The sequence below is a fragment of the Lepus europaeus genome, chromosome 17 (genome assembly GCF_033115175.1).
Source record: "Lepus europaeus isolate LE1 chromosome 17, mLepTim1.pri, whole genome shotgun sequence".
Lineage (NCBI taxonomy): Eukaryota > Metazoa > Chordata > Mammalia > Lagomorpha > Leporidae > Lepus > Lepus europaeus.
Window position 1 is genome coordinate 57,972,666 of NC_084843.1, and position 26,677 is coordinate 57,999,342.

Consider the following 26,677-nt stretch of genomic DNA (forward strand, 5'->3'; position numbering starts at 1 on the left):
CTGATCCAGCTCCCTGCTAATGCTACTGGGAAAGCAGAAGATGGCCCTAGTCCCTGGGCCCCTGCAACCACATGGGAAACTTGGAAGAAACTCCTGGGTCTTGGCTTTTGCCTGGGCCAGCCTTGGCTGTTGTGGCTGTTTGTGGAGTGAACCAGCAGATGGAGGATCTCTCTCTGTTTCTCCCTTTCTCTCTAACTCTACCTCTCAAATAAATAAATCTTTTTTAAAAATATTATGAGACTGAAATCATACAAGTCCTTCCATCCACAATGAAATGAAATCACATTATCAATAAGAGAAGGAAAAGGAAATTTAATAAACTCACAAAATGTAGAAATGAGACAGCATTCCCTAATAGTTAAAGGAACTGTGGCTTCTTGGGGAAGTGGCAAATTGTAGGTCCTGGGCAGGGAAAATACCAGCTGAGTCTGGAGCATCTGCTAGTACCAGAAAATAGGACAATGCTAAAAAAATTAAATAAATAAAAAAGATGGGTGGGGGGATGGCAAAGGGATTCAGGAGGCAATCTGAAAGAATCCCTTATGGTCAAAGCAAGAACAATTTGAGCAAGAAATTACGAAACACAGCATTGGATCATAACCTAAAGTATAAAATAATATCTATAGTCCATACTGACATAGTAAAAGATTAGACAGAGATTATCTGACCCATTTCCTTGAGTGTGGTTGCATTCAGTGTCCTAGTTCCAAAGTGTAAAGCATAGAAAGAAAACAAAAATTAACCTTAGTGTGAAGAAACCTGGTCGATACTATGTCAGCCAGGGAATCAAAGGTAACGTTTTCAGTGGTGAGTCCTATTGCTCTGACATAAAGGGGAAGGCACTTTACCTCTGAGGTCTTCCTCCGAAAAACCATTACTCTCTGAGTAATCATGAGAAACTGTTGGAAAAATCCCAGTTGAAGGATATTCTATAAAATACTTGACCAGAGGATAATAAGAAGACATGATGATTAATGTCATGTGGTATCCTGATTCAGAGCAAGGACTTTAGTGGAAAACTAGCAAACCCAAGATGAAATTTGGAGGTTCATTAGTTGTAACACATGTAGCATAGATGCTACCATTGAGGTAAACTATTAACAATAAAGCAAACTGCCTGAGGAGTCTACAGGAACTTGTATTATTTTTGTACCTTTTCTGTAAATATAAAACTATTCTGAAATCTAAAAAAAAAAAATCTGAAAAAATGAGGCCTGGGGCAGAAGTTTGGACTAGCAATTAAAACTGGTTAGGGGTAGGCACTGTGGGGTAGCGGGTAAAGCCGGCATCCCATATTGTGCCGTTCAAGTCCCAGCTGCTCCACCTCTGCTCCAGCTTCTGCTATGGCTGGGAAAGCAGTGGAAGATGGCCCAAGTCCTGGGGCCCCTGCACTGCGCGGGAAGACCCGGAGGAACTCCTGGCTTCAGATCGGTGCAGCTCTGGCCGTTGTGGCCAAGTGGGGAGTGACCCAATGGATGGAAGACCCCTCTTTCTCTCTGCCTCTCCTTCTTTCTCTGTGTAATTCTGACTTTCAAATAAACAAATAAATCTTAAAAAAAAAAAACAAAACTGGTTAAATGCCTGCATCCCATATTGGAGTGCCTGTTTGATACCCACCTCCAGCTTCTGACTCCAGCACTATACTAATAGGAGGCAGTGGTGATGACTCAAGTAATTGGGTTCCTGGCATCCTCATGAGAGACTCAGATTGAACTCCTGGCTCCAAGCTTCAGCCCTGGCTAGAAGCCATTATGGACATTTGAGGAGTGAATCAGAGGATGGAACCTCAGTCTGTCTGCCTTTCAAATAAATAAATAATTTTTAAATGATGAGTTGCCAGTAGCCATGGGAATGAGCCTTTAAGCTTATTCTCATCAGCTGAGATTTGAGGTAACTGTAACTCAGCTGACTTGGATCGTAATTTTGTAAGAGACTCACAGCCAGAGGCATCCAGCTAAACTGCCCCAAGATTTGTGATCTAAAGAAACTGCCCATTAATCCAACTTTGTTGTTTTCAGTTGTTAAATCTTGGAGCAATTTGTTATACAGCAATAATAATAATACAATTCCTTGTATGCCTTTAATATTCAGAAACACCTCCTGTATAACACAGGTATAATTTGAATTCCATCTGGTTGGTAGTTGCAGTCCTCAGTATATTCTCATTCTGGTTTTTACAACATACTCAACAGCAAATTTACTTAGGATTTACTTTACTACATCCTCTAAATAAATTTATTTTAGAGTATAAAAGCAAAACATTTGCTGATGATGGGCTGGCGCTGTGGCACAGCTGATTAAGCTATCGCCTGCAGTGCCAGCATCTCCTATGGGCATCACTTTAAGTCCAGGCTGCTCCACTTCCAACCCAGCTTCCTGATAACGTGCCTGGGAAAGCAGTAGAAGATGGCCCAAGTGCTTTGGCCCCTGGTGAGACCTAGATGATGCTCGTGGCTTCGACCTGGCCTAGTCCTGGCCATTGTGGCCATTTGGGGAGTGAACCAGCAGGTGGAAGATCTCTCTCTCTCTCTCTCTCTCTCTCTCTCTCTCTGTTTCACCCTTTCTCTCTTTCAAATAAATAAATAAATCTTTAAAAACATATACATATTTATGTTGATGAATGCCAAATCTATATTCCCAGACCACATTAGTTTCCTACTAAACATATCCACTGGATTGTATGTGGTATCTCTTAATCAACATATCAAATAATTTTTCATATTTTGTATGTCAATAGATAGTCCCACTACTCAACCCTAAGATAACTCATCGTTGACTTATTTTCACTTAATTATCAACAGCCCCTTCTACTCAGCCACAAATTCCTTCAGATAATACATAGCTCCTAAATATTTCTCAGACATCCTTTTATAGGAGGATGTGTCCCTAATACCCTAATTCTTGTTTAAATGCTCATCATCTCTGCTGGGCCTTCTCCCAGTCTTTTTTCTTTTCCTCTCAATATCCACACTCCAAACTTCAACCAAGATTAGATAATTAAAACACACCATGGGCGCCGCGACTCACTTTGCTAATCCTCCGCCTATGGCACCAGTTCCCCCAGGTTCTAGTCCCGGTTGGGGCGCCAGATTCTGTCCCAGTTGCTCCTCTTCCAGTCCAGCTCTCTGCTGTGGCCTGGGAAGACAGTGGAGGATGGCCCAAGTCCTTGGCCCCTGCACCCGCATGGGAGACCTGGAGGAAGCACCTGGCTCCTGGCTTCGGATCCGCACAGCGTGCTGGCCGTGGCGGCCATTCGGGTGTGTGTGTGTGTGAACCAACGGAAAAGGAAGACCTGTCTCTCTCTCACTGTCTAACTCTGCCTGTCAAAAATAAAATAAAATAAATAATAATAATAAAAAAAAGAAGTAGAGCAGCCAGGACACAAACCAGGGCCCACATACAGCAGCTTAATCTGCCCCAAACTTTGTTTTTTAAACAATGCTTGTGTTGGCACTGGTGTTGTGGTGCAGTGGTTCAAGTCCCACTGCTCCAGTTCCAAGCCAGCTTCCTGCTAATTGCCCTGGAAAGCAACAGAAGACAGCCCAAGTGCTTGGGCTGCTGTCACCTATGCAGGAGACCCAGATGGAGTTCCAGACTCCTGGCTTCAGCCCTGGTTGTTGCAGCCATTTGGGAAGTAAACCAGCAGATGGCAGACCTCTATGTGTCTCTTTTCTCTCTGTAACTTTGCCTTTCAAATAAAATTAAAATTTTAAAAATCACAAAAATAAACCATGAGTTTATGTTTCTCAATACTGAACTGTAAATTTTGTATTTTTTAAGCTAAAATTTGCAAAGCAAAGGGTCAGAGAGAGAGACAGAGACAGAGATCCTATCCATTGGTTCACTCCTCTGCTGCCTGCAATGGCTGAGGCTGGGCCAAATCAGATAAAGGGCGAAAAACTGGATCCAGGCCTCCTAAGCAGGTGGTGAGACCCAAGGACTTGAGCCATCACCTGTTTCTTCCAGCTCCTGACTAAGCGGGAGTCTGGAACCAGGAGCCAGAGCTGAGACTAGAACCCGGCACTACTGTATTAGATGTAGGTGTCCCAATCAGCATCTAACTGCCACGCCAAAACCTACTTCCGAACTTTGGAGCATTATTTTATTTCTTGTTTCTCCAATTTATTTGTCTATCACATAATAACTTTGCTAGACTGTGGTGAAAACAAATTATTTAAAGTACCCCCATATTCAGCATTAAGTAACCATCCTTATTGTTTGCACACTGAAAGACATATGTGTATATATATACAATGAAACCTATATTTTTACCTACCACCAAGAAGCTTAAAATCATTTGAGTAAATGATCTGTTATTCTATTATCTATATTGTATTTTTTGTTATTAATGTGTTTATGATATACCAAAAGCAGTAATTTCATTTAGATTACTTACGTAGTTACATTTTGTAGCTGTTTTCCCCGGCCTTCACAGTAATTCTCTGAAACAGAAAGAATGTTCAATACTTCTAATTTTCAAAAATCAGAAAGAATGCTAGGTGTTTTCTTCCTTTTGAGTTTCCATTTCTTTATTTCAATTATGAAAACTGAATGAAGTATTGTGGTTCCCATACTCCCAACAATGAACACTTAAGTAACCTTGAGAAACCAAAAAATACCAAGAAAAAAAAATCAAGAATATAAACTGTGTAACGAAGGCTTGAGAAACAACATTGAATCGTGACAAAGGATATCAGTGTTTTGTAAGGAAAGTAGATACATATATCAGAAATCAAAGCACAAGCATGTCACAAAGCTTTAATAAGACCGATCAGTGTTCAAAAGGCTTAGCTACCTTAGTTAGACACACTCCTAGAAACAGTTTTGTTACGTTTTAGTTGATTTGCCTTTCATGTAGGCAAATGATTATGATAGTTTTTATGGCATTTTGCAATACCTTTAGGGGTATACCGACAACTAACAACTAATTTTCAATGTCCTTCCCTCCCCTAGAAGAGTGTAGTCTGTTTGTCTCTTTCTTCCTCCTTCTCTGAGGCTCTGCGTGGAATTTTCCTTCCCTCTTCATTCTGATGGTCATGTGATAACTGTCTCGTTTTCCTCTGGGTGGTGTGGGGACTCTTATTTCCTTCTCCTTTTCATCTTTTTTCCTTTCATTATGGCCTCTAACAAGATCCCCTCCAGGGTCCCTCTGATCTTTATGCTAATAGAATAGCACCAAATGACTGAAAGGAAGACAAAGAGAAAAAAAAATCATCCAAAAACAGCTGGGAGTCCTCAGGTCTAAGCATCTCTATGGTAACAGTGCCACAGAGATTGATCTGGAAACAATTCTCTAGAGATCACTGGAGCATCGGCGACCCAATCTCACCAACATTTACTTACAGGATTCAACTTGCAAATCAGAATATAGTAGTTGATAGACTGTTTTAGAGAAAATAAAATAGGTCAGATAAAAATTACATTTACCATTATAGTGTATTTTTTTAAAATGAAAACTTCCTACTTGCTGTAATAAAAAGGGTAAAAGGAATGCAGGCACTAATTTCAATTCTTTCTTAAGCCTTCATATTGGCAGAGTGCCCAAAACTACGAAATTACTTCAAAAACAAAGAAAACGTCCAAGGTTGGTGGTGAAAAGTCATTCATATCATTAGAATGATTTTGGGGTTGTAGCTCATAACCACACAAAGTAAATACTTGTGTATAAAAGGATTTCAGAATTTTTTGCACCAAAATAAACTTTTAATTCCATTTTCCATGAGTTTTTGAAGTGTCCTGCCATGTAGAAAGAATGACACATCCAATCAGGCTAGTAAATAAACTGAATTCAGGCAAGAGATTTCAGAATTCTATCCAATCAGGTTGAAAGACTGAAAGGATGAAGTAGTGATGTAACTCAAACCACGGAAGGGGGATCAAGGGCAAACCTCGTCTGAAGCATGAAAGCTTCCTTACTAGCAGCAATTTTTAAAAAAAAAAAAAAGAGAAGTGAAAGCAGGACAACCAAGTTTTGGGGCTGTTCAAAAGTCTCTAGCCAATAAGCCAATAACCACAGCTCCCCAGTGATGGCAACTCTAGTGTTGTCATGGGAAGAACTGTGATTTGCCTAAAAATGTTGCCTGTTCACTTCACTCATGGATAAGTTACTTGCAACCCCAGGAAGGTTCAGTAACCCTTGGAGTAATACCATCTGGATTTGAATCCTACTTGTGCCACTCAGCTGTGTGATCTCGGGCAACTATTTCCACGTCTCTAGGGCTCAGGCACTTCAAGTGTAAAATGAAGATGATAATAGTGGTTAGTTTTCAGGGTTGTAGGGAGCCATTGTAGTGCCTGGCTCTACATTTGGAGTGATCCAGTGAGTGGAAGACCTCTGCCTTTCCAATAGAAATGAAAATATATTTTAGGAAAAATTTAAAGAGTTGGTGAATCGAGTACATTGCTTAGCTCAAGCAAGCTCTCAATACTTGTGACAACTATTACTACAGCATTCTCATTTTGTTTTCTCATCTCTTGTAATAGGGATCACACTCTGCGGCCCCGGCTTCCTCAGAGCGGGATTCTGAGGGAGGGAAACTCAGGAATGCCAGTCAGGCACTATAAACTGGGTAATTTTTGTAGTCCCACATTGGTCTTAGGCAGGGGTGAGGATGAATTAAAGCCATGAAATGCAAGTTTCTTTTCCATGAAGCTAAGTGGCCTCCCGTCTCCACCGCACACGCTGCAGATCTCACAGGGCACAAAATACTATCCTCCTCCACGGCTAACGCCCCTCACCCCACTCCCAACGGGAGTGCAAATGCCTGTTGCACCACGCCCAAAATCTTTTGGCTGGGAATTTTCGGGTAGGTTATAACCTAGCTTCGTCCACATTTCCAACCTTAATCCATGCTACAGCAACTCTCTACTGTGATCAAAACCATCTCCTCTCCAAGTAGGTTCCTATCTCCACTTCAACGCACATGGTCTTTTTACCAGGATTACCCTCCACTCCTCCCACGGAAATTCAGCTTGCATGTTTTTTTTTTTACACTTAGGAAAAAAGAACCAAGACGTGTCATTAGGGACCTGGGTGGCCTGACAGCACAAACAAAAGTACCTTATCAGGGGACACTTGCAAATGCAAGTTTCAAGAATGCAAAGCCGTATTCAGAAAACACGCAGTAGGGCTCCAAGAGCGACTGAAAGGCTCCGCGAAGGCGGAGGAGACAGCCAGGTACGATCTGGGGCGAGGAGGGACACCCGAGGGCAGGAGAGATTCGGCGGCCCACGCACGCCGCGCCCGCGGAGGCGGCCCCGTGGGAGGCCGCGGGCAGCTGAGGGCCCAGGCAGGAGGACCCCGTCCTGAAGCCGAAATCGGGCCTGTGGACATTTCTGTCTCTCGGCAGAGTCCCGTTTTTCACTACATAACGCAAACATGGTGGAAGGGAAGAGCCCTCTCCGCCTTCGGCGGCCGAGTCACGCGGCGCCATTTCCACGCACTTGACGCGGGAAGAGGGTGGGGCCTCCATGGAATTTGCAGGCTGTAGAGCCTAGCACTGGGGAACTTCCTTCAAAACACAGTAACGGGAGCGCCTCCGCCCCTCTCTCCTCCTCCCCGAGGGTACAGAAAGGTGTGCTCTGAGCTTTAGACCGTGGTAAGGTGAGCAAGGAAGGCGGAGTCACCCCGGCTCCCTCACTAAGTAGATCGACTAGGGTGGCGCTTCACCTTTCCGCGGAGGGGCCCACTGACGCGCAAGCGCACTTCACCCGGCCAGCGTCCAGGCGGACCCGGTTCTCGCGTCTCGCGAGAACCCGAGGCCGGCTTTCGTCGCGCTCGCTCCGCCCCCTCCTCCTCGCTCACTCTCTCCCATCCCCCCCAGCCAGTGGCTCTGCTGCGCAGCTCCCTTAGCGGTTGCCACTGCCGGAGACGGTTGGGAGGACCGTTGTAGGGAGCGCCGCACGAGGCGAACGACTGCCCCGTCCTCACGACCGGACCCTCCCGAGCAGCGGCGTCGGCGTTACTATCGCCCGACAGGGTATCTGAAGTAGCAGGGGGTAGGTCGGGCTGGTGGTTTCGAGAGCGGAGTCGGGAGAAGGACGAGACCCAGGAGGGGGTGGGGCGGGGGGGAAGTGTGGAGGTCGCCGCTCGGAGGCGGGCGGGGCTGCGCCTCCCGGGCGATCTCCCACTTCAAGGAGGGCGGCCAGCGGGGCGAGGGCTTGCTCGGGTGGAGTTGGGTGGGCGACGCGGAGGCCCGAAGTGGAGGGCGTCCAGCCCTCCTCTCTGCCTTGCTGGTTTGGCCTCCGCCATTTTGGGTACGGTGGCGCGGCCGCCTTGGCTTCCCGCCCTTCCCCGTTCCTTCTACCTGTTGTTCCCAGCTTTGGAGAAACTGATTGAGCTGGCTGAGGCCCGGGGCGGGGGCGGGGGGCGGTCAAGCTCTCTGGCAGGGGATGAGGGTGGGCGCGAAGCGAGCAGGGCCAGGCCGGGGGGAGGGTCAGGGCTGCCGGGCGCGCTCCCGATGGAAATGGCGCCGGATGGGCCTGGCCTCCCACCGCAGCCTCCCTTCCTCCGCAGTCTCGGCAGGGCTACCTGGCGGGACTGCCGGTGACTTCTGACGCAGATTCCCGAGATGAGAGAGGCCGGAGCTGGGGCAGGAAGGCCAATGGCGACGGAGGCGCTCAGCTCCCAAATCCAGGACAAAGGAGGCAGACGGCCTCCTTTGTACTTCCGCCGCCCGGTGGCGAAGGTTTTTAAGCCCAGCTTGGCTGCCGGCCGGGGAGGGGGTAGGGGCGCGCTCTCCCGAGCTCTCCGGTCTCTAGGGCAGCTAGATAAACGGAAAGCCTCCGGGGAGGAATAAAGGACGCTTAGCCGGCCCTTAGATTCCAGATTTGGAACTTCGAAAAGAGTACGTACTCATTTTCCAAAGAGGTGGTTTTCTCACGCTTGAACGTTTGTAACGACTTTGGGTGATTTTGCCAGCAGCAAGCTGGGGGACTTGCCGACTAGGACTGTGAAATGGGCATGTTTCAAAGAGGCCGACGAGGCCCATTGAACTGTGAGCACTTTTTGGACTTTTGGGCCGGGGTGGGTGGGTGGCTTAGCATTGACTTTGTGTAGTTTGGCACAGATGGGTTGGGATTTGTTTTTAAGTAGGAGTTTTGCTTTTGGAAAACAGTTGTTAAAACACAGCCAGCGATGGCCAAAATGTGCTTATGTATGTAGGAGTTGAGTCGCTATTAAATCTCGAAGAATATTTTATGCAGATAATATTTTCCCTTACCATGAAGGCCGTAGAAGTAAAATACTTAATATAGAAGTATATTAATACTTTGAATAGGAAATAAGCGTACTGAACACTACGGCAGAGTGTAAGCTCAGTCACGTGGCAGTGCGATGGGGGAGGGCTCAGAGCACGGGAGAGCTGTCTTGGTAATTTTCCTTGAAGATAGAGACGAGGGGCCAGGCTTAAGAATAAGCGGTTTAAATAATACCTATAAGTCTCTACGGGAAGTGTTACCTACTTTTCCAGTTTTAGAACCGGAAGAAAACTGCGTGCTGTTGAAAATGTTTTGTGATGCTTTAATCAAGGATAAGTTTAACTAAATCTTAGCTTGAGACGCAGATTTTTGTGGAGTTTGTGAAACCAGCTCAGATTTTTTTAGTAGAAGATGACCCACAGCTTTTCTGATTGTGTTAAACTACCATACACACCTGTTTTTTACTGGCCATCTTTCTATCATAGTCTGGAAATCTAATTGCCTTTTAAAGCAATAATGTTACCTTTTGAAGTCTCTTACCTGGTAAACAGGAGTGGACTGCAGTAGGTAAAACCTTGGTCCTAGTAAACGTATTTATAATTTTTGAAGACTAGGCTCCTTTAGATATTAGTGGTGTCTGAGTTGCTAATTTAAAATTGAGGAGCAAGAACTTCAGAAAAAGGAACCAAGTAAAATTTGCGTTAAACATGTTTGCCAATTTTTTGTCAAAAAGTTCATTCTTTAATTCTTGGCGTTATATTAAAAATGGAAAAAGTTCCTTTGGCACTCATGATGCTTCCTCCCCTCCCCCACCCCAGGCCATTCCCAGTTTTTAGAAAATTATTTTTTGATGCATCAGATCCTGTCTGACACTTCAAAAAATAAAATAGTTGTTAGGGGAGTTCTGTATTTCAGTTTAATCTCTATTAGATGTTCTTTTAAAAAAGTAGCTTTGAGATAATGAGCGAATCAGACTTCACCCATTTAAAATGTTAAATTCTTTGGGGTTTAGTGCATGGACAGTTTTGTAACCATCACTAGAATTTATCACTCAAAAGATTGCTATACCCATTAGCGGTCAGTCTACATGCTAATTCCCTCTCTCCCCTCAGGTCTATAACATTGGTGAAGCAGTCTGGTAGCTTTTTGATTATGGATATTGGTTTAAATAGAGGCAATATCAAGGACCTTCAAAAAGTCATGGGAATTTTATAACGAGAAGGGGGCACTATATGCCTGGATTTCAGGTTTTTTAATCAAAATATTTCCATTTGCCATGAACTTTTTGAAGTGCCCTTGTATTTAAAGTCATATAGAATTGACTAGTTTATCTTCCTATTTCAACTGCTGGTATTTTTAATTGGTGTTAACACTTGGAATTCTTCAAGCAGAGTGGTGATTAGCCATGACATTGTTACAGCAAAGAAAGGTTGAGATGGATTATCCTGAATAGTTAATAAACTGTTTAGGTAATTTCTGACAGCTTTATTAAGGTATTAAAACAGATGACCTTTTTGTATGAAGGGGTGGTAAAAAACATTACGAAATGGTTAAAAAAAAAAAATCTTCCCACCATGAATTAGATCTATTTTTCAGAGTTCTTAAATTTTTCATGGTGAACTGATATTTGATGTTAGATCCCTTCCACTTTTTCTCTTGTTCTTAAGTCCCTCTATGGGAAACACTTCTTAGGTTGGTGCCTTGTTTTTAAGGGGGGGAACTTTTAAGAAAATGGTGGAGATCTTCAAATATGACTACATTTTTCCGAACTGATAAAGGAAGTTCTTTATGAGGATACTTTATATTAATAGTATTTAATAGTATACCTTATATTAATGGTATTTAACTTTTAAAAGCCTTTGACTTTGGAAGAGAATTGTTTTTAACAGACCTTGTTTCCTTTTAAGACTTAGAAATGTTTTCTGTCCTTTAAGGTTCATTTCATAATTTGTATGTCTTGGTTTTATGAAATTCAGTAACAACCAGTGAATGCTTACTGTGAGGCAGATCCAGCACTTTGAAGTAATTCTGTGTTCCAGTTAGGTGTAGGTACTGCTGTTTTACAGTTGAATAGGCTTAGAGGTTGGGTAGTCACTGAATGTCAAAGTAGAGATTATTCAAATCCAGAGTTTCTTGTTTATAAAGTTCATCCAGTTACTTGTGTACATAAGAATTAGTTGTAATGCCAATTAAAAGTTTATATTCCCACTTTGGTTGTCTTTTATCTAGAGTGGCACCTAGGGGTTTTGCATTAATAAAGCAGGTGCTGAAGGATCCATGTTAGTGGTATTTTATGCACTTTTGGAGAATTCCTACATATCTTATTTTAAGTGCATGAATTCCAAGAAAAAGCTTTACACTTTACAGATGCTAACGTGATAGCTGGACTGATTAGATCATGTGATTTTTTTTTTTTTTTCCTTGAGCGTTAGTGAATGCTGTTGATATGAAATATGATCCTCAACCCTAAAGGAATCAAGTGAACAAATTGTTTTGTTTACAGGGGAGGAGGTGGTGAGGGAAAGGTTTGAAATATTCAGGTGAGTAGGATTCCTACAGCTGCCTAGTGAAATTTGTAAGGTTCTGGTAAGTGTCTGCAGCTGAAGGACTTCTGCATTAGCTTCTTTTGAAAATGTGGAATTTTAAAAGGAAGAATGGTTGCCTCTGGGGAAGGGAAATGGGTGGTTGAGTTCTTTCTGGAGGGGAGGTGGGCTTCTCATTGTACCTTTTAAATACTTAAATGTGAATGTTACCTTTTTCTTAAAATTTGTGTTGTAAGTCTATCTGATTAGAAGTTAAAGCAATGAGTAAACTGTCAATGGAGATAGCATTGACTTCCAAATGGGTGATTTCAAAAACATGGATAAAAACATGGATGTTGGAAGGCATTCATTTCTGAGTGGCCATGTATCAATTCTAAAACCCAAAACTCATTTGAAAACTGGTTCTTGGTGAGTGTTTAAGCTAAGTTGAGAGATAGGAATTTTCCTCTTTCAAAGACAATTTGATATGTTCAAAATTTTAGTGCATCTAAAAAGCTTTGGACTTTAGAAATACCATTTTTCCAACTGCTAGCAACAAGGACTCATTACAGTTTTTCCTAAGGCTCTTTTAAAGAATAGGTAGAAGTACCCTATGCAGCTTCCGTACAATTTGAGTTCTAAAGAATTAATACAGGTATTCAGATGAACAATGAAATCTGAAAGGTGTGACTAAAAATTTTAGACGGCTAGAAGTTGGTGTTAAGATGATGACATAAGTAATTTGAATGGTGATGGGATTATGTGAATTCTGAAAAAAAGGCAGTAAGATGTGGTTTTCAGGAATTTTGTGCTTTTTGGTAGGAGGGGGGTCAGATTTCACTGCCTTTTCTCCCTACTCCATAATAGAAAATGGTATGCCATTGTGTTGTGGCATTGTCATAGGAGTTACTTTATCCTGTTAAATTTCCTGTTACACCTCTGAGAGGTGTCTCTTCAGTACCTCTTGACAAGAGTATGTGTTGATTGACTGCTTTATGTGCTTGTTTATTTTTTATAGCATTTAAGTCAAACGATATTGAGATGGATTGGGTTATGAAACATAATGGTCCAAATGACGCTAGTGATGGGACAGTACGACTTCGTGGACTACCATTTGGTTGCAGCAAAGAGGAAATAGTTCAGTTCTTTCAAGGTACCTCTAGTATTAGTCAAAGTTTAGTAGTATTTTAATTTTCTATTTGTATTATATTCAGTTTTTATTAAGTCCATTTGATTTTAGAATTTTGAAGTTTGTGATAATCCTAATTAATGTATTAAAGTATGAAATGTGCTCCAGTTAAAATTCAATATAGAATGTGTAAAATATATAAAGCCTAATTGATGTACAGTAAATTTAATTGAGAATACTTTGTGATGAACAGTGGATTAGTATTGTGGAGCATAATTTTATTTGTAGCCTTTTTCATGTAATTTAGGTGGGCTTTTAGAAAATGTAATTTTTAAAAGACACTGCAAAAAAATACTTAATCCAATAATATTTGAAAAAATCCGTTTGTGTTATGGGGTGATGGGGAAACTAAGCTTTTTTTGTTTTGTTTTGTTTTGTTTAGATTTGTTTTAAATATTTGATTCAGATGGGAATGTTTCAGCCTTTAACACTGTTCCCCTTGATGGGGTTATTTGTCCTTGGGTTAAAGGGTTGGAAATCGTGCCAAATGGGATAACATTGACGATGGACTACCAGGGGAGAAGCACAGGGGAGGCCTTCGTGCAGTTTGCTTCAAAGGAGATAGCAGAAAATGCTCTGGGGAAACACAAGGAAAGAATAGGGCACAGGTGGGGATGGAGAGTTTGGGATGGTGTTAAATTTTTATTTTTGGGGGTTGTGGGTCACTATTGCTTAAATGGGGGGGTAACAATAACATTTTTATGGGGTAGTTTAAAAGAATTGATAATCTAAATTTAACTTGGAAACTACAGATTTGGGTGGGGAATTAATGCTAATAGTTTGCTTAAATTAAAATTAGATTGTTTCCATTTCTCTGTAGGATGTTGTTGATACTTTTGTATGATCATGTTTTCTTTAAACTTATCACATACTAAAGGAAACAAACTAAATATTTATATTATGAATTGTTTTCAATGACTAATTTGTCTGTGAAACTTAAATATTTAAGTTCATAGGTGTAAAAATTGTTAACTTATGGTGTATTTAGGCAATAAATTGGGTTATGTATCTAGACGTAGAAAAACTTATTGCATTTTGCCCATATCTAAATTACTCTAATACATCCATGCTGAAACCTGTACCTTTAAAACATTTTTAAATAGGTATATTGAGATCTTCAGAAGTAGCAGGAGTGAAATCAAGGGATTTTATGATCCACCAAGAAGATTGCTGGGACAGCGACCGGGACCATATGATAGACCAATAGGAGGAAGAGGGGGTTATTATGGAGCTGGGCGTGGAAGTATGTATGACAGAATGCGGCGAGGAGGTGATGGATATGATGGTGGTATGTGTATCTAATGAACACAGGTTCTGTTGTCATTTTCTTAACGTTCCTGACACTTTGTCAAGAAATACAGAAATGGCAGTAATTTCAGTACCTACTGGGTTTTAAAACCTGTTCATGAAAATAGATGTCCCATGGCCAGCTATGGGATTTGGTTGATGCACATATTGGCACCTAGAGAACTGACGCAGTAATTGAAATGAAGATACTGGCATATTCTGACATTTTCTCTTTTGCATAAGGATGGAAATTTAACTTATGTCTGAATTTATCCTCCTGAAGATTTTTCATTTCCATCAACTGTTAAATACTTTTTCATATACACTAAGTAGGGGACTGGATACAGACTGGTAATAAACAAGAATTTAAACAGACTGCTTACTATAAAATGTGTTTTGTAAATTAGGTTATGAAAATTGATTTCTTGAAATTATTTTTTTCTTAAATTATACAGGCTATGGAGGTTTTGATGACTATGGTGGCTATAATAATTATGGCTATGGAAATGATGGCTTTGATGACAGAATGAGAGATGGAAGAGGTAAACATTAGACATTTTCATTCTGAGGTTAATTTTAATCTTTGATGTTGAGTGGTAATATAGGTGACATGAAGAGACTGGTGTATTTCAGTGCACTCCTCTTTAATAGTTTCACCTTATAGATAGGCATACTTTTCTGCATGTATATATTCTTGGTAATTTTTATTTTCCAGGTATGGGAGGACATGGCTATGGTGGGGCTGGTGATGCAAGTTCAGGTTTTCATGGAGGTCATTTTGTACATATGAGAGGCCTGCCTTTTCGTGCAACTGAAAATGACATTGCTAATGTGAGTAATTTTATAATCTTGATGTCCTAAATTTTTTAAAATATTTACTCAGTTGAAAGGCAGAATTTTAGAGATAGGGAGAGGCAGATCTATCTGCTGTTTTCTGGCCACAATGGCTAAGCCATGTTGAACCCAGGAGCCTGGAACTCCTATCTGCGTCTCCTGTGTGGGTGGCAGGGATCTGAGTATTTTGGCCATCTTCTGCTTTCCCAGGCACATTAGCAGGGAGCTGGATCTGTGCCACCGAACTGGCCTCTGTTATAAATTTTGATGCATTCTTAATATCTGCATCTTGTAATTTAATGTCTAGTGTCAAAATCCCTTGAATACTGAGGTATTTACTTTTTTAAAATTATTTTTTATTTTTATTTTTTGACAGAGTGGATAGTGAGAGAGAGAGAAAGGTCTTCCTTTACCGTTGGTTCACCCTCCAATGGCCGCCGCAGCTGGCGCACCACGCTGATCCGAAGCCAGGAGCCAGGTGCTTCTCCTGGTCTCCCATGCGGGTGCAGGGCCCAAGCACTTTGGCCATCCTCCACTGCACTCCCAGGCCACAGCAGAGAGCTGGCCTGGAAGAGGGGCAACCAGGACAGAATCCGGCGCCCCAACCGGGACTAGAACCTGATGTACCCGCCGCCGCAAGGCGGAGGATTAGCCTATTGAGCCACGGCGCTGGCCTGAAGTATTTACTTTTACCTTTAGTTCATATTTTGGTGTCTGTGTGCTCACCTACATAGGATTCAAGCAAGTCCAGTAAAGAATGGGAGGGGAGTTGGCACGCAAATTATCAGTGCCTGGGTTTGCTCCCCAGCTGTGACTCTGGCTCCAACCTCCTGCCATCCATGTGAGAAACCCAGGTTGAGTTCCAGGCTCTTTTCTGCAGCCCAGTTCTGCTATTGCAGGCATGAAGATACTGAGTATAGTGAAACGCTGATGATCACATAGTAGTAACTTTTGTTGTTTTGAAACAGGTTTGTCAACGTGAATGTAATAGTGATTTTGTTGGTATTCTATTAGTGGAAACTGAGGAGTTGAAAACAGGAAAAGTGCTTCTGCTGTCCATTGGTTTATGATTGATTGGTTAGAGGATCAGCAATCTAGTCATTCAGCCAAATCCAGCCATGCCCACTTGTTTATATATTGAATTGGTTGTGTTAGAGACCCAGTGGCCTACAAAGCCAAAAAATACATTACCGTCTGACTCTTAAAGCAAAAGATTGCTCTAAGTCTTTTGAGGAAACCAGTTGGCTGACGTTCCAAGTGCCTTCTTTAAGGAAAGGTTAAAACTGGTTAAGTTGTGATTGAAACTACATGATAGATTTTAGGAGTTTTGTGTGTACTGTTGGTAGATTATTGGAAATTCGTGGTTCTGAACATAACACGTTATTTAATCTCTTTAAACTTGTTTTCTCATTGTCAGGTGACCCATTATATACTTCAAACAGCAAGTGTTAGGCTCTTAATTGACAGAATCTAGAGTTGGTTGAATTAGCCTTCAATACAGAATGGAAGGGTTTATGGGAAAAATCTAGATATGTGTAAATCACTTTGCATAATCTAAATAGAAAATATGATGTGTTTTCTTCTTAGTTCTTCTCCCCACTAAATCCAATACGAGTTCATATTGATATTGGAGCTGATGGCAGAGCAACAGGAGAAGCAGATGTAGAGTTTGTGACACATGAAGATGCAGTAGCTGCCATGTCTAAAGATAAAAACAATATGCGTAAGTGGTTTCCTGGGCATGCTGTCTTGATTGTTGAATGCACCTTATCAGCTTCTCATTTGTTTAAATGTAATAAGTTCTAGAATCTAGGTAATTGCTAGAAGTCACTGGAACTTAAAACCATTTGACTTAAGTTGAAACTGATGGTTTCCTGGCAGCTTGTATTAGGAATTGTTGATGGTACTGTGCTTTCAGTTTAACCGAATGTACTTCTTGAAGCTCTTATTGATAAAGTTGATCTATTCTTTTCTCCTGTTACTCTTTTTCATTTAAAGAACATCGATACATTGAACTCTTCTTGAATTCTACTCCTGGCGGTGGCTCTGGAATGGGAGGTTCTGGAATGGGAGGCTACGGCAGAGATGGAATGGGTATGTAAAGTTTTTAAAATAAGCAGTGTTAGCTACTTGAGCAATCAATCTCTATAAACTTATTTTTTCCTTTTGAAAAGATAATCAGGGAGGATATGGATCTGTTGGAAGAATGGGAATGGGGAACAATTACAGTGGAGGATATGGTACTCCTGATGGATTGGGTGGTTATGGTAAGTGTCTCTAGTTTGTTAAGTTCTCATATGGAATGCAGATACTACTTAAAATATATTGTGCATAGATAACTCCCACTAAATATTCTTAATGTCTGTTTTTTTCTTAAGGCCGTGGTGGTGGAGGCAGTGGAGGTTACTATGGGCAAGGTGGCATGAGTGGAGGTGGATGGCGTGGGATGTACTGAAAGCATCACCACCAACACATACGTACAAGTCCTAACAACAGCATCTGGTCTACTAGACTTTCTTACAGATTTCTTTTGTATTTTAAGAACTTTATAATGACTGAAGGAATGTGTTTTCAAAATATTATTTGGTAAAGCAACAGATTGTGATGGGAAAATCTGTTTTCTGTAGGTTTTATTTGTTGCATACTTTGACTTAAAAATAAATTTTTATATTCAAACCACTGATGTTGATACTTTTTATATACTAGTTATTCCTAAGGATGTGCTGCCTTCATAAGATTTGGGTTGATGTATTTTACTATTAGCTCTACAAGTAGTAAGTAGTATTAGTGTATTACTAGAGGATAATGGTTCACCCCTGCATAAACTGCAAGTCTTAATAAGCAGACATCTGGAATAGAGCTTGAAGAATAATTAGTGTAACTTCCTTTAATTTCTCCTGGACAATATTGTAAATATAAAGCCTAAAGATGAGTTTAGGTGGCTTTCAGGAACATAAGATCAGCTAACTATTCTTTTTCAAATGTCATTTATCAAGCATAGCTCTGAAATGTTGATGATCCTGAGGTTTCTGAATATTCAAAATTGTGTTACCTGGGGATGGCAGTGTTGTAAGTTTAAATTCAAACCCTCCTAGGTGTTAAGATGAAAATTCCTTCAGCACTTGACTGAAGTACAGATGTTTCCAAAAAGTGATGGTTTGTAAGTTAACTCAAAATGTCTTAGAAAACTAAGGTTCTTGAGGATTCCATGTAAATACATAGGTATTTACCATGGAATATAATTCTCACAGATGTATTTTCGGTTTGCTGCCCAATATAGCATATGATTCCTTAAATAATTGTGTAAATGACTACTAAAAAAATGTAAGAGAAGTCCATGTCATAGTGAAATAAGATGAGAATCCTGCGGTTGGTTTTGCATCTGATACCTGCTTGGAATTTTAGTTTACTATTATGTAGCAAGGAAAAGGTGCTTTTTAATTTTAATCTCCTTGGTCAATATACCTTTTTTCCAGAATTGGCTAATGGATCAAAATGAAACTGTCAATGTGAATATTCAGTTATTGAACTTGTTACTTGTTTTTCCTAGAAATGTTATTAATGTAATAAATGTCAATGTGGGAGATAATAGCGTTGTGTCTGTCCTAGAATGCTTTGTGTTGGTTATGTATAAATCAAACTAGTACAAGGTATTATGTTTGAGGATGCATTCATACAGAGTGTGACTTCCTGAATGATTTCTGGATTAGAAAAGGAGATGCGATAGCTTATATATATATGGAGCCTGTTGAGCACCAGTCTGGATTCATCTTAAAGCTTTAACCTTCTTTCCTTGATTAAGTATTCTAATACTAGAGTGAATCACCTTTTTCAAAGGTCACACATACTTTTATTTTCCCAGGATTACCCTAAAAACTTAAGAAATGAAGTTTGCCCTTATAAAACAGACTGATTTTTCAAATCTTTATTTTGTTTATAAAATTCACATTTTGTTTTTAAAACAGATTAGAATTACAATTGCAATTCCTTGGCACCATGATAGCATTATTGTGATAACACTGGCTAGGTGAGGGAATGGTGTGAGGTTTGTTTAGAAAAGTTGGTGTCAGGGGTCCATCATAACAAAATATACAAGTTTCATAACAGAAGAATCCAAAATTAGTATACGTGGTTTAAAACAAGCCAAAACTAAGTTACTGCTGTTGTAAAACCTACCTCCAAACAACACAAATCAACGATGACACGTGAGTTTTGTGTGGTGAGAAATTGACAAATTTTTCTTTACTGAATGAAATCACTTAGAATTTAAACTTGCATTATAAAATTTGATAATTTCCATTTATGCTGATTTTTGATAATCAAAAGCGCTATTCATCAATACAAAACAGTTTCTAAGAATATAATTCTCTTAAGGACATTCCTGTGAGTATTCAAGAAAGACCATCTAAAAATCCATATGTCCAATTTAATCGAAGTTACCTCAAAAGCTGACTAGAAATTTATGGGTTCTAGAGAAAATAGACCTTAGAAGTAAAATACTGGTTTCACACCTTGGCAATTTAGAAAATTTTAGATTTTAATGAGAAATATGCTGCAAAATAAGTACTTAGGGGCACAGGTATCTATGAGGGATCATTAAATTAATGCTCCTAGGTATTGTAAAATTCATGCATGACATACAAAAATAGGATCTTGAATGGTGATGCCATGTAAGTGATTATCTAAACGTAATAGTTTTTACAGATAAAGTTCTTACTATAAGCAGTGTGATTGGATTAGTGTCCATTTATCTTTGAGTTTATAAATAGTTTAAGTGTTTCATGGTAGAGCAGACCCTCAATCTCAAAACTGGCACACAGTGCTTGGTAGACAGTGAAATTTTACTGTGCACGTACTGTGGCAGTGTTAGGAAGCATCCTTCCTAAGTTTGAATGACGCAAGCCTATGTCCTATCAAAAGGCAAAGTTCTCATTTTTCATGTACTTTTAACACCTAAAGGAGAGAATCAGGAGCTTGCAATCCCATTTTACTACAAACTTTCTTTTCTGAGAGCTCTTTGAAGTGGAGTCTGAGCCACCTCTACCAAAGTTAGCAATTCAGTGAAAACAGGCAGCATATGGGAAAATCTCGATCTGGCAATTAAGATAAAAGGATGATGGTTATACACTTCAAGATTGCAAGGCGGGGGTAGGTGCTGTGGCTCACTTGGTTAATCCTCTGCCTGCGGCACCAGCATCCCATATGGGCACCAGGTTCTAGTCCTGGTTGCTCCTCTTCCATCCAGTTCAGCTCTCTGCTGTGGCCCGGGAGGGCAATGGAGGATGGCCCAAGTGCTTGGGCCCTGCACCCGTGTGGGAGACCAGGAAGAAGCTCCTGGCTTCAGATCGGCACAGCACCGGCCGTAGCAGCCATTTGGGGAGTGAACCAACGGAAAGAAGACCTTGTCTCACTCTGTCTATATCTCTACCTGTCAAATAAAAGAAAAAGATTGCAAGGGGAAGGTAGAGACTGAATTAGCCCAGTGTCCCTGAAAGACACCAGCAAGCAAGAATTTGTAAGGTAAATACAAATACTAGCCTTTTCCAATGCAGAAAAGGCAAAGGAGGAGAAAGTGCAAATGTAATAAAATTAGAGTACTATTAAGATAATGAAAAATGTGTTGAATTAGAGTACTAATACTTAAAGCAAGATTGGTGCTTTTCCAGTCTTAGAGCTGTGAAGCTTTAAAGTGCATTAAGAGACTTACAGGCACCATCAAATACCAGTCTGACAATCTAGAATATATCTGAAGCCTTATTTTTGAAAAGGCTTTTTACAAGATAAGGCAAATGTGTGTCAGCTATCTGGCCTTTAGATGGAGACAAGGGTTGGTTATTACATGGTTACTATATTACAAATTAGGCTAAAGTTCTTTTAAAGCATGCTCTGTTGAAAATTCTGAGTAACAATGTCAGGAAGGAAATACTAAATGATAGAATTTTATAATTCCCATGAGCTGAATAAGCAGATCCATGGTACCAGTAACTGGCTGAAAGCTGCTCAGGAAGGGCTGGCCGATGCCTTGTATACACGGTCATAGAGCATTCGCTGCAGGTTCATACAGGTGGATTCAGGTCTGGAGTCTTATGGCAAATTAGATGAGCATCTCTGAATAAGCATTGCGTGACAGGAGTCACAGACCCGGACTGGCTTTGGTGAAGAAGGCAGAGGCAGCTCGTTGTCAGAGCAGGCATTACAGAAAATCTCCCCACAGTTTCTACAGTGGTGCTATTAAATGGGAAGATCAAAGAAAACTATGAATAAAACAGACCATTTTAGCACAATTTTTGGACTTGCTGCCTACTTCCCTTACCTTTCTTTTTGATAGTGAGAATTCCTTTTCACAAAGTTTACAGTGTGTTGCTTCTTTGTCTTTCAGCCAAACCAGTCCCTAGTAGGAGGAAATTATGAACAAAGTGCTCAAATTGGTCACACCAAAACAACATGTGAAAATGTTTTTGCCTAAGACGTTTTATATGAATAAATAATCAAAAAATCTTTGAGACCTAGATAACAAATACTAGTAGATGCAGTAACCTTCCATATTCTGGGTTGGGGAGGGTCAATGCAGGTTGAGCATTAAAAGAGTGCCAGAGGTTGCTTTCAGCCCAACTCGTCATTTGCTCAGCTTCCTGCAAATGGCAGGGAAAGGCAGGAGAAGATGGCCCAAGAGTCTGGGTCCCGGCAACTCCTGTGGGAGACCAGGCTGGAGCTTTCTGGCTTCTGCCTGGCCCAGACATGGCTGCTGCAGGCACTTAAGAGAGTAAACTGGGGCTGGCGCTGTGCTGTAGCGGGTAGAGTAAAGCCACCGGCTGCAATGCCAGCATCCCATATGGCAGCCGGTTCGAGTCCCAGCTGCTCCACTTCTGATCCAGCTCTCTGCTGTGGCCTGGAAAAGCAGTAGAAGATGGCCCAAGGCCTTGGGCACTTGCACCCATGTGGGAGACCCAGAAGAAGCTCCTGGCTCCTGGCTCCTGGCTCCAGATTGGCTCAGCTCCAGCTGTTGCAGCCATTTGGGGAGTGAACCAGCAAAGGGAAGACACTCACTCTTTCTTTGTCTGCCTCTTCATCTCTCTCTGTGTAACACTGACTTTAAAGTCAATCTTTAAAAAATAAATAAATAAATAAACCAGCAGATGCAAGTTCTCTTTGTCTCTCCCTATTGTGAATTCTGTCTTTTGAATAAGTAAATATTTGTAAAAAGCAAGATTGCTTACATATTAATACTGAAACTGGGTAATGGTTCATTTGGTTCTTTTCTGTACAATTCTATGTTTAATATAATGCAGGATATTTTTTTTAAAAATATTACTGATTACAATCCCCTAAAGAAAAAACTTTAGTGCAACATTTGGAATGAATTTTCACTATGAAATGGCAACAGTTTGGCATTCTATGTATATCTTATCTGTGGTAAGTTGCTATATGTTGAAGAAAATTATTTCAGGTTATGACCTCACTTTGAATGGTTTTATATGGCTAATAATTCCCCTCAAGTTCTTTTAAAAGATTTATTATTTGAAAGAGTTAGAGAGGGCCGGCACCGTGGCTCACTTGGCTAATCTTCCGCCTGCGGCACCAGCACCCCGAGTTCTAGTCCCAGTTGCTCCTCTTCTGGTCCAGCTCTCTGCTGTGGCCCGGGAGGGTAGCGGAGGATGGCCCAGTTGCTTGGGTCCCTGCACCAGCATGGGAGACCGGGAGGAAGTACCCAGCTCCTGGCTTCAATCGGTGCAGCGCCGGCTGTAGCAGCCATTAGGGGAGTGAACCAATGGAAGGGAGACCTTTCTCTGTTTCTCTCACTGTGTATAACTCTCTCTCTGTCTCTCTAACACTGGCTGACAAAAAATAAAATAAAACAAAATAGAGTTATAGAGAAGTCTTCCACCCACTAGTTCATTCCCTGAATGGCCATAATGGCCAGGGCTGGGCTAGGCTCAAGCCAAAAGCTCCATCTGGGACTCCCACGTGGGTGCAGAGATGCAAGCAGCTGCTTTCCCAGGCACGTTAGGGAGCTGGATTGGAGGCAGAGCAGACGGCATTTGAACTGGTGCCCATATGGCATGCTGGTGCTGCAGATGGCAGCCCAACCCCGCAAGTTCTAAAACTCAAAAGTTTAATTAGCTGCTATGTAACCTTTAGAAACAGACATATGTAGTCTTAGGACCTAATACCTAAAATGTATTTTATTTTTAAAGATCTGTTTATTTTATTTGGAAGTCAGAGTTACAGAAAAAGAGAGGGGGTCTTCCATCCGCTGGTTCAATTCCCAAATGGCCACAATGGCCGGAGCTGCACTGATCCAAAGCCAGGAGCCATGAGCTTCTAAGTCTTCCACAAGGACTTGGGCCACAGCAGAGAGCTGGATCTGAAGTGGAGCAGCTGGGACTCAAACCGGTGCCCATATGGGATGCCAGCACTGCAGGCAGTGGCTTTACCTGCTACACCACAGCACCAGCCCCCTAAAATTTATAAATTGGCTCTTTTTTAACTAACCTTGGCTGGACTGAAATTCCAGTCTCCTGGATACAACCCTAGCCTGGGAAGTGACAAGTGGTTGGGAGAGCTGTCCACCTGTCACAGGTTAGATCACAAGATTAATTTCAGGTATTTTTGTTTCACAGACTAGCAAAACTGTGCTATTTGTACACAAGGAAGTCTAAGCCTCCTCAGAACAGGATTAAAAATTTATCTATCTATAGTTAGAGGGAGAGACTATGAGATATATCTTCTGGTTCGCTCCCCAGTCCTGGCTGCTTCACATTAGCTCTCTGCTAATGGCCTGGGAAAGCAATGGAAGATGGTCCAAGTGCTTGGTCCACCGCACCCATGTGGGAGATCCAGTAGCAGGATTTAAAAATCCTACAGAAGGTTGTACCTAATTTAATGAAGGCCTGGGAGTAAACTGAGTTCATAAGCAGTAAGGAGATATAGGAACAAGTTAACAATCTAAGCAAGCAATGACTAAAATCCAAAAGGTGAAAAACAGTTTAGGAGAGCTGTTCCAGACCCTTCAACTGCTGAACAGCATGGAAGAAAAAAATATGTCACATAAATCCATTTACCTATATTATCAAAATGGGAAAACTAGGTATTTTGTTAAAGATTGAGGTAAATGGGCCAGCATTATGGCACAGCAGGTAAAGCTGCCGCCTGCAGTGCCAGCATCCCATATTGGGCACTGGTTCTAGTCCCAGCTGCTCCTCTTCTGATCCAGCTCTCTGCTATGGCCTGGGAAAGCAGCAGAAGATGGCTTGAGTCCTTGGGCCCCTGCATCTGCATGGGAGAGCCAGAAGAAGCTCCTGGCTTCAAATCAGCACAGCTCTGACCATTGCGGCCATCCTGAGAGTGAACCAGGGGATGGAAGACCTCTCTCTGTCTCTGCCTCTGCTTCTCTCTAACTCTTTCAAATAAATAAATCTTTAAAAAACAAAACAAAAAAGATGTGAATAAGAAAAGCAACAAAGATTAATGCAATATAGAAGAGTTACTAATAACGAGTGCAATAAGGAAGTATCTGGGGGAGTCCTAAGATATTGCTCATGTTCCATTAGAAGATAAGCAGAAGGTATGCAAGGCTCTTTAAAAATAATTTATTTGAAAGTTACACAGATGGGTCTGGCGCTGTGGCAGAGTGGGTAAAGCTGCCACCTGCAGTGCTGGCATCCCATATGGACACAGGTCCAAGTCCCAGCTGCTCTACTTCTGATCCAGCTCTCTGCTATGGCCTGGGAAAGCAGTAGAAGGTGGCCCATGTGGGAGACCCTGCATCTGCATGGGAGACCCGGAGGAAGTTCCTGGCTCCTGGCTTCGGATTGACACAGTTCTGGCTGTTGCAGCCAACTAGGGAGTGAACCAACAGATGAAAGACCTCTTTCTCTCTTTCTCTCTCTGTTACTCTTTCAAATAAATAAGTCTTAAAAAAAAAAAAAAATTACACAGAGGGAGAGACATTTGCTAGTTCACTCCCCAGGGCCACAACAGCTAAACAACTCCCTTGGGCCTACAACAGGGGCCCAAGGACGTGGCCATCTACTGCTTCCCAGGCCATAGCAGAGAGCTGGGTCACAAGTGGACCCGGGAAGCCGGGACTCGAACCGGCACCCATATGGGATGCCGGCACTGCAGTGGTGGCTTTACCTGCTACACCACAGCACCAGCCCCAAGTACTATTTTTTAAAATATTTTCATGTGACACTGATTAAAAAATAAAATAGCAGGCCAGTGTTGTAATGAAGCATGTTCACTTGCAGTCTGCAACACCAGCATCCCATGAGTGAGCCCCCGGCTGCTCCACTTCTGACCTATCTCCCTACTTATGTGCCTGGGAAGGCGGTGGAAAATGGCCCTACTGCTTGGGTCCCTGCCACCCACATATGAGGTCCAGTAAAGAGTTCCTGGGTCCTGGCTTTAGCCTGGCCCAGTCCCAACCACTGCAGCCATCTGGGGAGTAAACCAGTAGATGGAAGACCTCTCTGACTCCTTCTCTCTCTCTTAACTTGCCTTTCAATTAAATAAATACATCTTTTTACAAAAAAAGAAAAAAGGTATGTAATGGCGGGGTAAGTAGGACACTATTTCTCCTGTGTTGTCGCTGGTATTCTTGCAGGACACGTTCACACTATGTACGATAAACTGTACCAACCGCTTTCACACAGACTAATGCATGCAATTTTTTCAGAGCAACTGCAGAATCACAAGCCCATTTCAGAAGAGGAGACAGGTTTAATGAAGGTATGTGATTTCCTGAAAGTTAAAAACTAATAGACTGGCATATGAACTCAGGGACTCTCAAGTTCAGAGGCACTTTATTTCACTCTATCATGTCAGGCTTCATAGGGACCTATATACAAAATACAATATACTTAAATATATGAAATACTTAAATACAAAAATACTTCTATGGCCAGTTTCTAATAGGAAGTTTATTGATACTGTGATTCTGGAGGCACAAGGAAGAGCAAGATGTCCTCAAGCAGCTCTCCATTCTGTGCTGCATCACTGTGTTTACATGGGGCTTTACCTTCTCCTGGAGACTTTCACATGTATCAATACCTTTCTACTTACGGAAACGTTTTATACTCACCTGCAATGCTTTGTTGGCTTCTTTTATGTCTTCTATCTTAAGTTTTGATCTAAGAAGATTAGAAATAGGTACAAATTTCAGTACACATATTTAAACAAAACCCCAAGTAATATATTAGAAAGTATTAGTTTTTTCATAGAATATAAAATTGAATATGGTATATGACCCTAATGATCCTTTCTGGTTAGTGGGATATTTCCTATTTTCCTATACTTCCTGAATTCCTTAAGACAAAAATGTATTTTTTAGATTTAAAACTTGCTTCTCTAAGGAAAGAAATGTTGGCATTTCATGTGATCATTTATTGTAGACCTACTGTGTGCCAGACACCCTGCTTGACCCTTTGCTTGCCTTCTCTCATTTCATCTTCACAAAAATCTATTAATGAATACAGGGGGGCTGGCACTGTGACACAGCGGGTTAACACCCTGCCCTAAAGTGCCGGCATCCATATGGGCACCGGTTTGAGACCCAGCTGCTCTACTTCAGATTCAGCTCTCTGCTATGGCCTGGGAAAGCAGTACAAGATGGCCCAAGTCCTTGGGCCCCTGCACCCACGTGGGA

At 41.5% G+C, this 26,677-nt stretch overlaps 3 protein-coding genes across 9 annotated transcripts in view; 1 reads left to right on the plus strand and 2 right to left on the minus strand.

Moving 5' to 3' along the window:
- The window catches only part of PBLD (phenazine biosynthesis like protein domain containing), a 39,353-nt gene extending 30,672 nt beyond the window's left edge, over positions 1–8,681 (minus strand). The window contains exons 1-3 of one of the 2 annotated variants that reach the window (XM_062215272.1): positions 8,531–8,681; positions 4,397–4,442; positions 3,028–3,135 (exon numbers count right to left, since the gene is read on the minus strand). The gene's annotated coding sequence lies outside the window, so the exon portion shown is untranslated. The remainder of the gene's footprint in view (positions 1–3,027; positions 3,136–4,396; positions 4,443–8,530) is intronic. The other variant, XM_062215270.1, reaches the window with a different exon arrangement.
- HNRNPH3 (heterogeneous nuclear ribonucleoprotein H3) lies at positions 7,817–18,621 on the plus strand. Of its 5 annotated transcripts, none has more exons than XM_062215265.1 (10): positions 7,817–7,998; positions 12,739–12,873; positions 13,379–13,517; positions 14,013–14,197; positions 14,652–14,738; positions 14,912–15,027; positions 16,618–16,753; positions 17,029–17,124; positions 17,205–17,297; positions 17,409–18,621. In XM_062215265.1, exons 2-10 carry the CDS (start codon positions 12,762–12,764, stop codon positions 17,483–17,485), a joined length of 1,041 nt encoding a protein of 346 aa, XP_062071249.1. In that variant the 5' UTR covers positions 7,817–7,998; positions 12,739–12,761; the 3' UTR covers positions 17,486–18,621. The 5 variants fall into 5 exon arrangements, with proteins under 5 accessions (XP_062071249.1, XP_062071250.1, XP_062071252.1 ...); XM_062215266.1 differs by having other exon boundaries at positions 7,817–7,979; XM_062215267.1 differs by having other exon boundaries at positions 7,818–7,998; positions 14,013–14,152.
- A 313-nt stretch (positions 18,622–18,934) lies between these two features.
- RUFY2 (RUN and FYVE domain containing 2) overlaps positions 18,935–26,677 on the minus strand; it is a 44,107-nt gene continuing 36,364 nt past the window's right edge. For both annotated transcript variants that reach the window (XM_062215263.1, XM_062215260.1), the window contains exons 16-18: positions 26,114–26,162; positions 21,344–21,421; positions 18,935–21,258 (exon numbers count right to left, since the gene is read on the minus strand). In XM_062215263.1, the coding sequence (XP_062071247.1) occupies positions 21,115–21,258; positions 21,344–21,421; positions 26,114–26,162 (271 nt within the window). In that variant the 3' untranslated portion in view covers positions 18,935–21,114. The remainder of the gene's footprint in view (positions 21,259–21,343; positions 21,422–26,113; positions 26,163–26,677) is intronic.

Excerpts from the sequence above, each read along its gene's own strand:
- HNRNPH3 (XM_062215265.1), top strand. The coding sequence starts at position 12,762 with ATGGATTGGGTTATGAAACATAATGGTCCAAATGACGCTAGTGATGGG. Across the intron at positions 14,198-14,651 it reads AGGTGATGGATATGATGGTG|GCTATGGAGGTTTTGATGAC; the intron begins GTATGTGTATCT and ends TAAATTATACAG. Across the intron at positions 16,754-17,028 it reads TAAAGATAAAAACAATATGC|AACATCGATACATTGAACTC; the intron begins GTAAGTGGTTTC and ends TTTCATTTAAAG.